Below are 13,949 nucleotides of genomic sequence, written 5' to 3'. Positions count from 1 at the left end.
AATGTGAATTGTTGGTTAATGTGAATCTACATATCTATGAGACGAATATCTTTGGCATCCCACTCACTAGCCAACTCAATAGGAAAAAAACACTCAGAAAGCATGTCTCTTTGCTTTTCTTGCTGAATACTGAAATTATCGTAATAAGCATGCACCACTATTTTTGTCACGTTTAGCTTGACCTTGCGTAGTTTTGCTTTCTGATGAATTGGTCCAAAAGGTACCGCTGGAAATTATATATCACACTAAATTACAAATAACACTCCTACTTGATGTTCCGTATAGGCCCAAGTCATTTTAAGCATTTCATGATCAATCATTGCTGTTAATTCTAAATACTTCAGTACTCGTGCCCAACCTTAGTTTGCCCATCCTAAACTATCAGTCTTAAATTTGTCTTAATTTTATTTATTTTTGCACCCCACCAGCTGGACTAGTATTTGTTTCATATATTTTCAAAGCTTTAAATCTGAACACCCAACACTTTTTCTTGAGCATCGAAATTATTTATAAATTTCAGTCACAAGTCACAGTGAAAGTCAGTTGCTCCCTCTAGTGTTTATTTATAATCAGCAACAGTTTCATCTGCCAGCACTGTACATTTATCAGGTTATACTTAAGTTTACTCATCTTACAGTAGGGTCTGTGGTTCTTAAACAGGTGTCATGAACTAAAAAAATAAATATTTTTTGTGCATCATGTATTTATCTGTTGATGTTCATTTATAAATACTATTATTCATTAGTTTTTTCATATTGTGATACATACAAATTAACATTAATGTTAATTAATAGAACTTTAAATGTTAAAGAGGTCATATGATATTGCTAAAAAGAACATTATTTTGTGTAATTAAATGTTTATACGGTTTAAGGTAAAAAAAAAACATTATTTTCCACATACTGTACATTATTGTTTCTCCTCTATGACCCGCCTTTCTGAAATGCGTCGATTTTTACAAAGCTCATCGGTCTGAAAAGCGAGGTGTGCTCTGATTGGCCAGCTATCCAGTGCGTTGTGATTGGCCAAATACCTCAAGCATGTGACGGAAACTTTACGCCCCTTGCCATATTGTGATGCCTTGTCCCGGCCGGAGCAACGAGACAAAAAAATGAAACCCCATTATAAACGAGGCATTTGTTGCATCCAGTGGGGACATAATTACGGATTATAATGACTTATACTGTCTTTTTACGCGTTGCATTGCGCCACGTAAACATAAAACCATGTCTGCATTTGTGATCGGAGAAATGACAAACTACGAACGCTACTCTACACTGCTCGTGCTTGAGGCAACTACATGTGATGACCCCGGGCTGGACTCCGCTTCGTCCACAGTGAAAGCCGATCCGACGATCCACAGCACGAAGTTTATGTATTTCATTAGTGACCAGCACGGATCAGCTTCAGGCATGACGAAGCGGATATCGTCCTCTTTTGGAAGGCCAAACAAAGTAGTTTCGCTTTCACAACGAAACACACAGCGTCTTCACGACATGGCGGCGGCGGCGGCAACAACAATACTACAGCGAGAATAAAAGTTACGCCTTCTTTCTTTGTGTGAACATTTGGGCGGCGTTATGCAAATCTTCCCACATCATGACGTAGACATGTGGGGGCGTGTTAGAACGAGCCGTTTTAGGTATGCGTGGTTGACTCTTAACTTTTATAAAGAATATCTCTTTGGATTTGAGACTTTAGTCTTTGCAACTTTACAGATATTCTTTATGCACCAAGAGCTTGTAACACTCCAAAGAGAAAGAAAAAATTGAAATAGCATCATATGACCCCTTTAAAAGTAATCAGTAGAAATTAACATGTACCTAGCTTAATACTAAATGCAGTAAAAGTAATGTTCATTTGGTTTATAATACCTAATACACAAGAACAAAAATGCTGGGAAATCTGCAATACATTGTCTAAAATGCATCATATCGTTTGTCAGCGATTAAAGGGATAGTTCATGGCGGAAGACGTAACTCGGGGGAGAAGAACTTTGAAATAAATTGTTATTTTTATTTTCTTTGCGCTCAAAAAGTATTCCCATGGCTTCGCAAAACTTAAGTTGAGCCACTGATGTCACATGGACTGTTTTACCGATGTCCTTACTACGTTTCTGGACCTGGGAATATTACAGTTGCGTTGCAGTCTATTTGCTCTCACATTTCATCAAAAATATCTTAATTTGTGTTCCGAAGATGAACAAAGGTCTTACAGGTTTGGAACGACATGAGGGTGAGTAATTAATGACCGAATTTTCATTTTGGGGTGAACTAACCCTTTAAGATCAACAACTGCATGTTCAATATGTAAATGATGCAGGTAATGGTATTTTCCAGACAAATATGACAAAGAGGAAATTATTTGAGAAAATATGAATCCGTTAGATTGGGTGAGAATATTTAGAAGACTTGATTCCTGATGGGACAATTGGCACCATCTTTGGGAAAGTTGACGTAAGAAAATGACAAAACCAGAGGTTTCCAATATTTGCCTACAGCCAAAGGCAAACGTCAAAAGGGGGTTTCCTGTAGGCTACTACCACCACAAGAGTAATAATTCATACTATTTTATCAATTTAAATAAATTTACCTCAAGTTTAAAATTCATTTACGAGCGTATGTTAAGTTAATGTTCCCTATCGCTTTAAATCATACAATATTTTACGGTCCACATCAAATATGACTGCAGGCGATGAATGTCGATTTGACCAATCACAGCGCAGAATATGATTACTGACAAGCTGTTCATCCAATAAAATTCAACCGTGGGCGGGGTTTGCGTGAAGTTCGGGATAGTGAACTACACTCAGTTTGCCTTACTCGACTTCACAACAGGATAATGATAGGCAGCGAAACCTTTGATTAATTCACTCGCGTGAATGCAAATAAAGCAGCGGATAAAGTGTCACGTTTTTTTCAAAAACATAAAAAACGTTACTGCAGCGTCCGACGAAGGAATATACGGTTATATTGACATCCATTCGACCAGTCAAACTGTTAAAATCGGGGAGTTTTCCACTCAAAATGTTTATTACCCGACGACGTTTCCTTTGCGCGTGTACGGGAATTGCGATAGTTTCATCTGGACAAATCGGTCTAATGGATACTAGAAGATCTGAAAGAAATGTACTTTTTTTATAATGTGTCCTGGAGTCTATTGAATAACTGGCTGACGTGGGGATCACGCAGGGGGGCTGGCCGAAAAAGGAGAGACACAGGCGGGCGCAGAGGGGCTGCGCCGCCGCGCGTCTGGGATTACAGTAAACACAATTTGTTTCTTCAATATCCTAATAGGCTTTGACGAGATAATGCAATCGCAGGCATATAAAACGCGAAGGAAACTATGTAGTATGTCTTCTTTTAGGGGTTCTGAGACGCTCAAACTCGCCACTGCTTATAAGTTCATGGATGTTTACGTCAGTGATTGATTTGGAAGTTTTTTAAGTTTATAAAGGCCATTAATCACTGCTGTATGAACTTTGTTTTTAATATCTGATGCATGTTAGTGCTGTCTAAGATGGTTGAGAACAGATGCTTTGTTCAGAGAGAGGAGGTTTACCGCTGGTTCTCCGCGTTGAGTTCGGCGCAGAGGACTGAGTTTCTCTGCGGCATTTTGGACCTCTGCGTTCCCATTGAGCTGCGCTTCCTCGGCTCATGTTTGGAAGACCTTGCGCGAAAAGACTACCACTCTCTGAGGGATGCAGAAATCAAAGCCAACAACCCAGCTGACCTCGCCAACCTGACCAACATCACGGATGAGGTCGTGAGGAGCAAGCTGCTCGTCTCTCTCGCGCTCCTCAGCTCGGACAACCGCGTAGCGGCGGGAGTTTTGTTTCGGACCCTCACTCACATAGACACCATCATTAATAACTACGGACTTCAGCTTAACGATGGCCAGACGGGAGAGCAGTTTTTGCTCCTCTTCACCATGGCTTCGAACCATCCCGCCTTTAGTTTTCATCAAAAGCAGGTGCTGAGGCAAGAGTTGACACAGATCCAGGAGATCCTTCAGGTGACAGTTGGTGAGGCGCCGTCGACGTCACACGGGGGCGGAGCCAGCGCTGCTGCGCTCCCAAACGTGAGCGCGACCCCAACCTTCTCTTCCTACATCACAGCATCCACCTTCAGCTCCTGCCAGGTCGGATGTCCATGCTGCAAGGTGAGAAGCATTTAAAATCGGAATGAAATTCACTATTTTCTAAATGCAGTTTTATATTTCATCCATGTTCTTTTTTAAATTTTGATCTCGTTATGTTGAATCAAAATAATGATTACTGGATCTTCTGGTGAAGATGTCAACCCTCTCTCTGGTGACATGTGTAGGTCTTCGTCTTCTCCAGTCATTTATTCCACTTAAACCCTGCCCCTAATGTTAATCTGTCTTCTCTTTTGTGTGCAACGCCCACATCGCAAAATCCAATCAACAATGGAAGTGTAGAACCAATTTCCTGTGCTGCATTGTTTCTTTTTCAATATCTGTTACATTTGGATATATGAATACGGAAAAAGATCTGCCACTACTTCTGTTTTATCACAACTTCAAAGTGGTTGGTTCTCAGTTATCACTGCGATTGTTCTCAGAACTTTGGCTAATGTTCTTGAAGGTTCTCATTAAGATGTTGAAATGTTAATGGGACTTTCGTTCAGAGTTATCTGGTCTTTAGGAATGTTCTCTTAAAAACATATTGTTCATGGATTTTTTTTCCTGATTTATGTTAGTTGGATGTTTATCTAAATTTCTAAAATAAAGTCAAAGACTTGGAACAAGATGAATGTTACTAAATAATTACTAATAGTGAGGGAAAAAAACATCCCTTTAAGGTTGGAAACAAAGTTTGTGAATGTATGCTGAATAATGTTAGTGTGGTTAATTTAGTAAAATGTAGTCTAAAACTAATTTCTTACAGGACAGAAACTTATATTTTTATGCCTTTATTCGGACAGGACAGTATAGAGCAGACAGGAAAGCATTGGGTGGAGAGAGAGAGAGGGGAGTGGGATCGGCAAAGGACGGGATTCGAACTCGGGTCGCTGAGAGCACAGTTGCACTGTATGTCCGTGCATTAACCATGAGGCTATTGGCGCCAACTGGGACAGACACTTTTATCCAAAGCAGCATGGACTGTCCCTGCAGTGCAATCCGGGGTTAAGTGTCTCAGTTCAGCAATGCTGACGGTTCATAGATCTTTAAACACTAGGCCATACACCCCAAGATACACAGGTCAGAGCTGATTTATTCAACAGTATCTATGGGGAGCACCAGGAGCAACAATAATAAACTGGGGTCATCTGGCACAGACAAGCAATTCATGAGAAGTCACACGATTCACAACCGAGGAGTGTTTACTATCTTTTTGAATCTGTTTCATACTCTCCTGGGGGTTCAGGAGTTATCTCAACAAATCAATGCCTTTACTGTGACATAAGATTCACACTTGCACTTGTTTAATAATAATAATAATAAACCCAGTGTGTAATGTAATATTGCAAATGTATAATTATGTTGTAACTCAAAAATGTCAGCTTGGTGAGTCAACAAACGTGCTTTGAAAACAGTGACAGAAGCAGCAAGACATTTGTTCTTACCCTTTCATTGTAGAATATGATATTATGCAGCAGTTCTAGAATAAATAGATGTCAAAATGACATTATATGTGCTGACACGATGCACACACAGTTCTGAAGAGTATTGCATTGCACAGCTGCTATGTAATATCTATTTATTTGCTCTTAGCTGGTGTCATTCAATCCACTCCACAAAACTAGTATGTGTGACATTTTCTTGCATTTTGTCTTCTTGTTCGTGACATATGCAGGAATATGCCGCAAAGAAAGGAACCACACCACTTTCCTTCGTAATTTGTATTGAGGTTTGATAGACAAAACTAGAAAATATGCTCTTTATCAATTTGGGTATGGAACCTAATTGGAAACCCTAAAGACCTAACCCAAATCTATGGAAAAGCGCCCTTACTAGCTATCTACAATACCTTATGTTTTTAAAAAGTTTTTGAAAGAAGGCTGTTATTCTCACCAAGGCTGTATTTATTTGATTAAAAATACAATAATAACAGAAATATTGTGAAATATTATTGCAATTTATAAGAACTGCTTTGTATTTGAATATATTTTAAACTGTAAATTATTATTGGAATGTCAAAGCTGAATTTTCAGCAGTCATTACTCCATTCTTTAGTGTCACATAATCCTTCAGAAATGGTTAGTGTATGCATTTTTTTTTGGTAACCATGATTTAGCAATTACTGTGATTAGAGGGATTTGAGGTGACCTGATATCAATTTCTGTAATTACTACCATAAAGGATTGTTGTGCAGTTAAAACATAAAGTGTAATCCAGGCAGAAATCTTTGTCTGTGTACAATCCAAAACACAACTGCGCCAAAATGCAGAAAGTTGGTGAAATGCGAAAAAACACTTCATGATGTATGTTGAATCTTTTATTGCTGATTCCTTGTGTTGTCAGATGTAAATCTCAATTGTACTCCATGGTATTATCTGTACAGACATGGACTCATAACATTCACACATGCTGCCGAAACGTGTGCTTGGGTGTAGTGGGAAAGTACCCTGTGAAGGCAGAGAAGGCGGTTCTATTTAGTGATTTGTTGATTCTGGCTTTCATGAACTGAAGCTCAGCACATTTCTCAATGCTTAAATCAGCCCTCTGTGTAACTCTCCTGTGATTCATCAGGAAGCTCCAACTACTCGCTTGTTCAAGAGGCAGTTGGCCCTTTACACTAGTCTGAACATCAACAAAAACACATGCTATTTTGTCTCAAGCATACTTTTTGTGATGCTTTCAATCTTTGTGATTCTAATCGCTAACAATTGTTTGAATTAAATTTCAGATAGCGCTGCTTAAAATTTGAGCACTTTCCACTTTTAAAGCAGAGGCACCAATAGGCATCATATTTAAAGTTTGACAGGAATAAAAATGAGGCTGTGAGGGGTAGAAGTACAGTGCGCTTAATCGATTGCACTGTAGTTTAAAAGTATAGTTCACTCAAAAAAGTTAATTCTGTCATCATTTACTCTCCCTCAAGCTGTTCCAAACCTTTGGAACAGTTTCTTTCTTCTTTTGAACACAAAAAATATATTTGGAAGAATGTTGGTAACCAAACAGTTATTTGGGTGCTATTGACTTACATAGTATTTTTTTTACACACTATGAAAGTCCAGGTCTACCATAAGGCTGTTTACCTTCATAAACATATTATTATTATTATTATTTTTTTTTTACAACCAGCTAAATATGTTCTTAAATTCAACAGCTATGTTTCAAGATCCAGCCAATTCCTGATGGATAAAATCAAGTCCCTTCCTACATTTCCCCCCATTGACTGTTGTATTTTGCCCTAAATTATAGTACTGTATATCAGATTGTGAAAGTAAAATGAAGACCATATCACACTGACTTTGAGCTGACACAAAAACAGCTATTCAGTGCTTAAAAATGCGGTTGATTCGCTTTTCTCATCTTGCTCTTCTTTGTCTGCTAAGAATGGATTTACCCAGCTGTACTTTTCCGAGGACTTATTTCCTTTGTGTTATGAGCCACACTTCAGCTGAGTCTTCAACAGAAGGGCATGTTTTTCAAAGAGAGGAAGAGAGGAACAGAGATTTGGCAGCGTGGGATGTGGATGTGGCAGCGGTGGACTGTACGACAGTCCTAATTGGTTTCAGAGCTGACTTTTACTAGCTGCTGCGCTTCACATATGTGGTACCGGCCTTTTTTGCTCCTACTCTGTTTTAGCAAGCTGGAAGATGTAACCTCAGAGCAAAAAGGAGCTGAAGTATTTAACTATTGAGTCTGCCGATCAGAATGGGTTTTTTTTTGGTTTGTAATCTGATTATCTGATGAATCACAGCTAAAAGGTCAAACATATTTGCATTTATATGTTATTGAAATGCGGTTGATTCGCTTTTCTCATCTTGCTCTTCTTTGTCTGCTAAGAATGGATTTACCCAGCTGTACTTTTCCGAGGACTTATTTCCTTTGTGTTATGAGCCACACTTCAGCTGAGTCTTCAACAGAAGGGCATGTTTTTCAAAGAGAGGAAGAGAGGAACAGAGATTTGGCAGCGTGGGATGTGGATGTGGCAGCGGTGGACTGTACGACAGTCCTAATTGGTTTCAGAGCTGACTTTTACTAGCTGCTGCGCTTCACATATGTGGTACTGGCCTTTTTTGCTCCTACTCTGTTTTAGCAAGCTGGAAGATGTAACCTCAGAGCAAAAAGGAGCTGAAGTATTTAACTATTGAGTCTGCCGATCAGAATGGGGTTTTTTTTGGTTTGTAATCTGATTATCTGATGAATCACAGCTAAAAGGTCAAACATATTTGCATTTATATGTTATTTAATTCTTAGATGTGCTACTCTAAAGTGATAAAAAATTACATAATGTAAGACACATGTGCACTAAGTTGACCAGGATGACTAATTGTAGAGCACTCATCTATTACCAGGAAGTTCATGACTCATTTTTATGCAAGTCTGAGACAGTTGTTTTGTTTCATTGAGCATCAAGATGTTACCAAACACAGTAACACAACTGTTTAGTGATACACAGAGTGCCTGTTCTTAGTCCAAACTTTTTTGATTTGTTGTAATGTGTATGTAAGCTTGCTTCTACTTAAGTGTAAAAAAATAAGTTTTATATAACAATCGCAATTTCTCGTAATTGTGAATTTACATGTGACACATCTTGCAATTGTGATTTAGTTGATCTTAATTGCAAATTTGTATCTCAAAGAGTGATTTTACATCTCATAATTAAAATGTATTTATTTGTTTATGCATTTAGTTTTTAAAATCTCTTTATTTTTATATTTTATTTAATTATATGCTATTATTTGTGTATTTTAATTAAATTGTATTCTTTTATCTCTCTCTTTTTTACCTTTTAGAAATTAAATGTTTCTGTTCAGATGTAGGTTCTTTTAAAAACTCAATAAGCTTATCTTTTTAATTTGAAGTGTTGAAGAGTTTCTAAATGTCTCTCGATATTGAATCATGCTCTCTTCAGCCAGTAATTCACAGCACATTGTGGTCGGCGCAAACCATGTGTATCCTTTTTGCAAGTAACTGCTATTATAGTTATGTAAATACAGAATAAAGGCCTGTTCACACCGAGGACGATCACTATAAAGATAAAGATATAGTTCTAAAAATCGTTCTCAATATTAAAGAATAGCAGAGTCCACACCACCGTTATAAAAATAAAGGCACAGAGAAACTATATTGCTGGAATCATTTTCAGAACGATTTTTTCCAGCTGATGAACGATAAAAATATTGACAGCCAATCAGAATCAAGCCTGCTATAACAAGCTCAAGAATTTATAGCGGCAGACGAGCGTGCACTTAGAATAAACATACGATATTGTCCGCTGGTGTGGAAGCTAATATAGTTATCTTTATAGTTATTGCCCTTGGTGTGATAGGGCCTTTAACCAATAGAATACATATGTAGTGAGCTAAAAAAAGCAGGCTGATGTGCTGTCAGATTAAATTAAATAAGATTTATCTGTCCAAGTGTGACAACTGTGACTGGACAATACACTTGTCCACATTCAATTCTAACCTATGTTTGACCTTTGACCTCTTTTTCCAGAATGTGCAACGGGAGGTCACAGGAGGACAGACAGATGAAGGCTTGGGTCCTGAGGTCATGCTGCCAAGTCAATCCCTCTTGTGCCAGGAAATGCCACTCAAAGTGCATGTCGGAAAACCTAGCAAAGGTGAGTTCCACAACTTTGGCTCCACAAACACACTCTGTGATGTTATTTGCAAAACAGGGTCAGTTATCCTATAGTCTTAATGCTAGAACTTGGCAAAAAAAGACACATTCTAATGACCAGAGGAGGATAAATGAATCAGAGTGACAGTTAGCTTGCAGAAAGAGATTAGTTTTAGGTGGTAATCCAGGGGCATGTTTCATAAAACAAGTTTACCAAATAAGCCAGGTTTATTTCAGTTAGTCTGACTTATTGTCAGCTGATTTGGTTCAAAATAAGTCAGACTAACTGAAATAAGCCTGGCTTTTTTGGTAAACTTGTTTTATGAAACAGGCCCCAGGATCCAATAGATCTAGCTAATTTTTTACTTGAAGGGGTCATCGGATGCCCATTTTCCATTGAAAGTTGATATGATTCTTTAGGGTCTTAATGAAAAGTCTATAACATACTTTGGTTAAAATTTCTCAATGGTAGTGTAAAAAAAATACCCTTTTTACCTTGTCAAAATCAGCTTTGTTTTCAGCAAGCCGTTTTAGTCCATGTTCTTTTAAATGCTAATGAGCTCTGCTCACCCCGCCCCTCTCTTCCATGGGGTGACGAGCCGTTCTCATGATTTACTTTAGCCGCGGAACTTGCTAACTAGCACGTTATTTGGAAAGGCGATTTGCAAAGATTCATAAAAGAACCTTATACTCACTTCTGTAGGTGAGGCTGGATCCCGAATGATTTGTGCGAACATAAACGCATTTAGGTAGATCAGGGGCGCATTCCCTTCAAATACAAAGGTAATCCACTGCATCTTCAGCGGCTCAGATGTCGGGAGTAAATGACAACTGCCATGTTCATTATTACATCCAACAACAGAACACCTCAATCGCTTAGGAGACATTCTTGTCTACATCTGCTCCGGCGGTGAAACAATGGCGGACTGATGACAGCTCACTCAGGGCGGGTCTAAGGTAATACGCTAGTGTCAATCAACAATCGTGAGAGGACCTGGGTCTGTGTGACGTCACACAGACAGGCATCTGTAATCGGCTTGATTTGACAAAGGGGAAATGATTTAACAAGATTAAATAAAAACACTGGGTGGATTTTTATCATTATAGGGTGGTTGTGTACACACACTGCCAACACACATTTCAGTTCAAACAACTTGCAAAAGTGCATGTAGCATCCTATGACCCCTTTAAAGTGTTGGAAGTGTGTTTTTGGCTGACCATCCAAGAACAACCATGAGTGAAAACTTGCTGTTATTTTTCTGTTTTCATTTTAATTTCTAGTAATTTTGCTATGTGTTTTTATCATTCTTTTAGTTTGTTATTTTCAAATTTTTTTTTTTTTGTAATTTCAAACATATTTTAGTAATTTTAATTCAGTTCATTTATTTCAGTGCAATATTTCTAATTTTTTTATTTTTAAAAGATTATTTTTTATATTTTATTACAGATTTATTTAAATTACTGAATTGTTTATAATACTTTTAGTTTCAGTTAACAATAACATATAGCATATAAGGATAACGTACCACTTATGTTATTTTTGTTTTCAGATTTCATTTAAATTTTTAGTAATTTTGCTATGTGCGTTTGTCATTTTTTGTATCTTATAAATTTATTTCAAAATAGCCTTTTCTATTTGTTTTTTTATTTTAATTTACTTTTTTAGTAATTTTGAACTTATTTGAGTAATTTTGAATTAATTTCAGTTCATTTATTTTAGTGCAGTATTTCTAATTTTCAGTTTTTTTAAATTATTTTTTAGATTTTATTTTAGCTTTATTTAAATTACTGCAAATTATTCATAATACTTTTATTTTTAGTTAACAATAACATATGGCATATAGGGATTTGATTTTAGTGTTTAGCATATAAAATTACAGAATGTGGGAAGATGAGAGGGGGAAAACCACATGAAATATGAAATTTTGCCCAGGTGGCCTGCAAACATTTTCAATGCAACAAAAACTGTGTTGTTGAAAAGTTTAGACAAGGATTTGATTTTAGTGTTTAGCATATAAAATTACAGAATGTGGGAAGATGAGAGGGGGAAAACCACATTTTCAATGCAACAAAAACTGTGTTGTTGAAAAGTTTAGACAAAATGGTTTATAGCCAAATTCTTTTGTCTAAAACAAAGCCACATTCATTTTAGAACCATAAACCAAGGTGTAATGCATCAATCATAATTACTAAACGTGTTGTCCTTAACGTATTTTTGGTTTGCACGTTGTCTTGAATACTTGCTCAGTGATTTCAGGCAACCCCTAGGTGAGGCTTTTGGCAGAAATCAAGTGTGGGATTTTGTTTTGCCAAGTGCAGCATCCTTCACATGAAACAATGGGTCTAAAATTGTATCAGGTGCACAAACTGGATTAAATCGATACCCACACACAGATCTACAAAGACTAAATATGCAATATCACACAAGCAAGAGTGCTGTTGTACTAAATACATTTTTTTAAGCATGAACCTGATTCGATTCCAGTGTTTTAACATCTAATCTGAAAGGCAGTATGTTTTTCTGTTTTCATTAAAATCAAACTGCATTCAACATAAAATCCGGTCATTATGTGTTTCATATCCGGTTGAAGATTGATCCTCGCTGCTTATCAGGTTTAATGGGTTTTTTAGCTTTAGTTATGATATTTTTGCAGTTACACTCTGTGTGAACTCTGTGTCTTATAGTGGACAGACTGTAAATACAGGGTTTATATGAGTCCCCAGAGTTTGCATTCTCAACTAGTGGAACATGAGAGAGTTTGACGGAAAATCTTGGCCAGGCACTTTTCCAGAGTGTATTTCTTGGTTTGTGTGTAAGTGAAAGACTGTGTAGTTTTCTATTTTAATCCTGAGGAGAACATTAGAGACAACCTACTGTATCTTACCCAGACTCACATGTCCACACAAGTTTTGCTCGGGATGTGTGTGCTGTCATTTCTTGAGTTACACTCTGTTGTGAGCGTAAGTCTGTATTTTTGGTCCTGTTTTGTCTTGCTGTTGGCTCAGGCAGCAATAGCACCAGATGTCACATTCACACACTAAGGAGTCCACAAACTGCTCGTTTATCAGAAAGACGTACATTTTAGAGTGTCATGCACATTCTCTGTTTATTTCAGAGTTTTATTCCTGTATAATAAGCATACTGTATTTCTACACCTTTTACATTTTTCAAAGAAAAATACACTTGGTTGTTATTTTAGAAGTGGCGTTATTATTTTTTAAATTCCAATATATAAACAAATCCATGTTCTAAACTAAAGATTAATAGACAGCTGTTCATTTAAATGAAAACGGTTTAATTTAAAATGGTTGAAATTCGTGTTTAAAATGTAAATAAAACACACCTTAGTATCGATATTTTTAGTTTGAGTATCGATACTTTCGATACTCGCGTCAGTATCGATATATCGATACTTAGGATCGATACGCCCATCCCTACCGTGCATTAAAAATGAAATGCCGCCGTGTGTTGCTCGGAGACGAACACTTCTGCTTTGTCTTTATATTTTCGTTGGCGAAATTGAGCAAGACAGACAACGTTGTGTCTAAAATAACACAATATTAACTTCTTACTGAACTGTTGTATAAGATCGGTATCACATTTGCACTCATGTGATATTGCAGTTAGCCTATTGCTTGTGTGATATTACTTAACTATATGATGTCAATTTGATATAAAAACTCAAACAGGGGCATTTTTGCCCCATATCTTGAATTTTAGGGACATTCTAATTACGTTCTCTAGGCTCCATCATACACTCTAAAACATGCTGGGTTGTTTCAACCCAACTTTGGGTCAAATATGGACTAACCCAACCGTTGGGTTAAATTTTTACATTAAATTTTTAACCCAAAAGTTGGGTTAGACCATATTTGACCCAAAGTTGGGTTAAAACAACCCAGCATTTTTTAGAGTGTACAGTGAGTTGTTGCTCTGCCTCATATTTGTCATCAATCAACTGTATGTAATGTCAGATGACCCACATAGGTCTGGGGCGGGGCAAGTACATTAAATGTGTTAATAATTTTACCACGTTATTTTTCATAATTAATCTAATTAACATGTTAAATAACCTGTCCCTATATATATATATATATATATATATATATATATATATATATAATGTGTATATATATATATATATATAATGTGTATATATATATATATATATGTATGTATGTATGTA

The 13,949-nt window shown here is 36.9% G+C and overlaps 1 protein-coding gene across 3 annotated transcripts in view; it reads left to right on the top strand.

The window, feature by feature from the left end:
• The first annotated feature begins 2,827 nt into the window (after positions 1–2,827).
• The window catches only part of zcchc14 (zinc finger, CCHC domain containing 14), a 29,385-nt gene continuing 18,263 nt past the window's right edge, over positions 2,828–13,949 (top strand). For all 3 annotated transcript variants that reach the window (XM_016267492.1, XM_016267493.1, XM_016267491.1), the window contains exons 1-2: positions 2,828–4,161; positions 9,637–9,763. In XM_016267492.1, the coding sequence (XP_016122978.1) occupies positions 3,502–4,161; positions 9,637–9,763 (787 nt within the window). In that variant the 5' untranslated portion in view covers positions 2,828–3,501. The remainder of the gene's footprint in view (positions 4,162–9,636; positions 9,764–13,949) is intronic.

The sequence above is a fragment of the Sinocyclocheilus grahami genome, unplaced genomic scaffold (assembly GCF_001515645.1).
Source record: "Sinocyclocheilus grahami isolate Dianchi unplaced genomic scaffold, SAMN03320097.WGS_v1.1 scaffold38.1, whole genome shotgun sequence".
Classification (NCBI taxonomy): domain Eukaryota; kingdom Metazoa; phylum Chordata; class Actinopteri; order Cypriniformes; family Cyprinidae; genus Sinocyclocheilus; species Sinocyclocheilus grahami.
The sequence above is the reverse complement of the archived record's forward strand: the minus strand, read 5'-3'. Positions and strand labels throughout refer to the sequence as shown.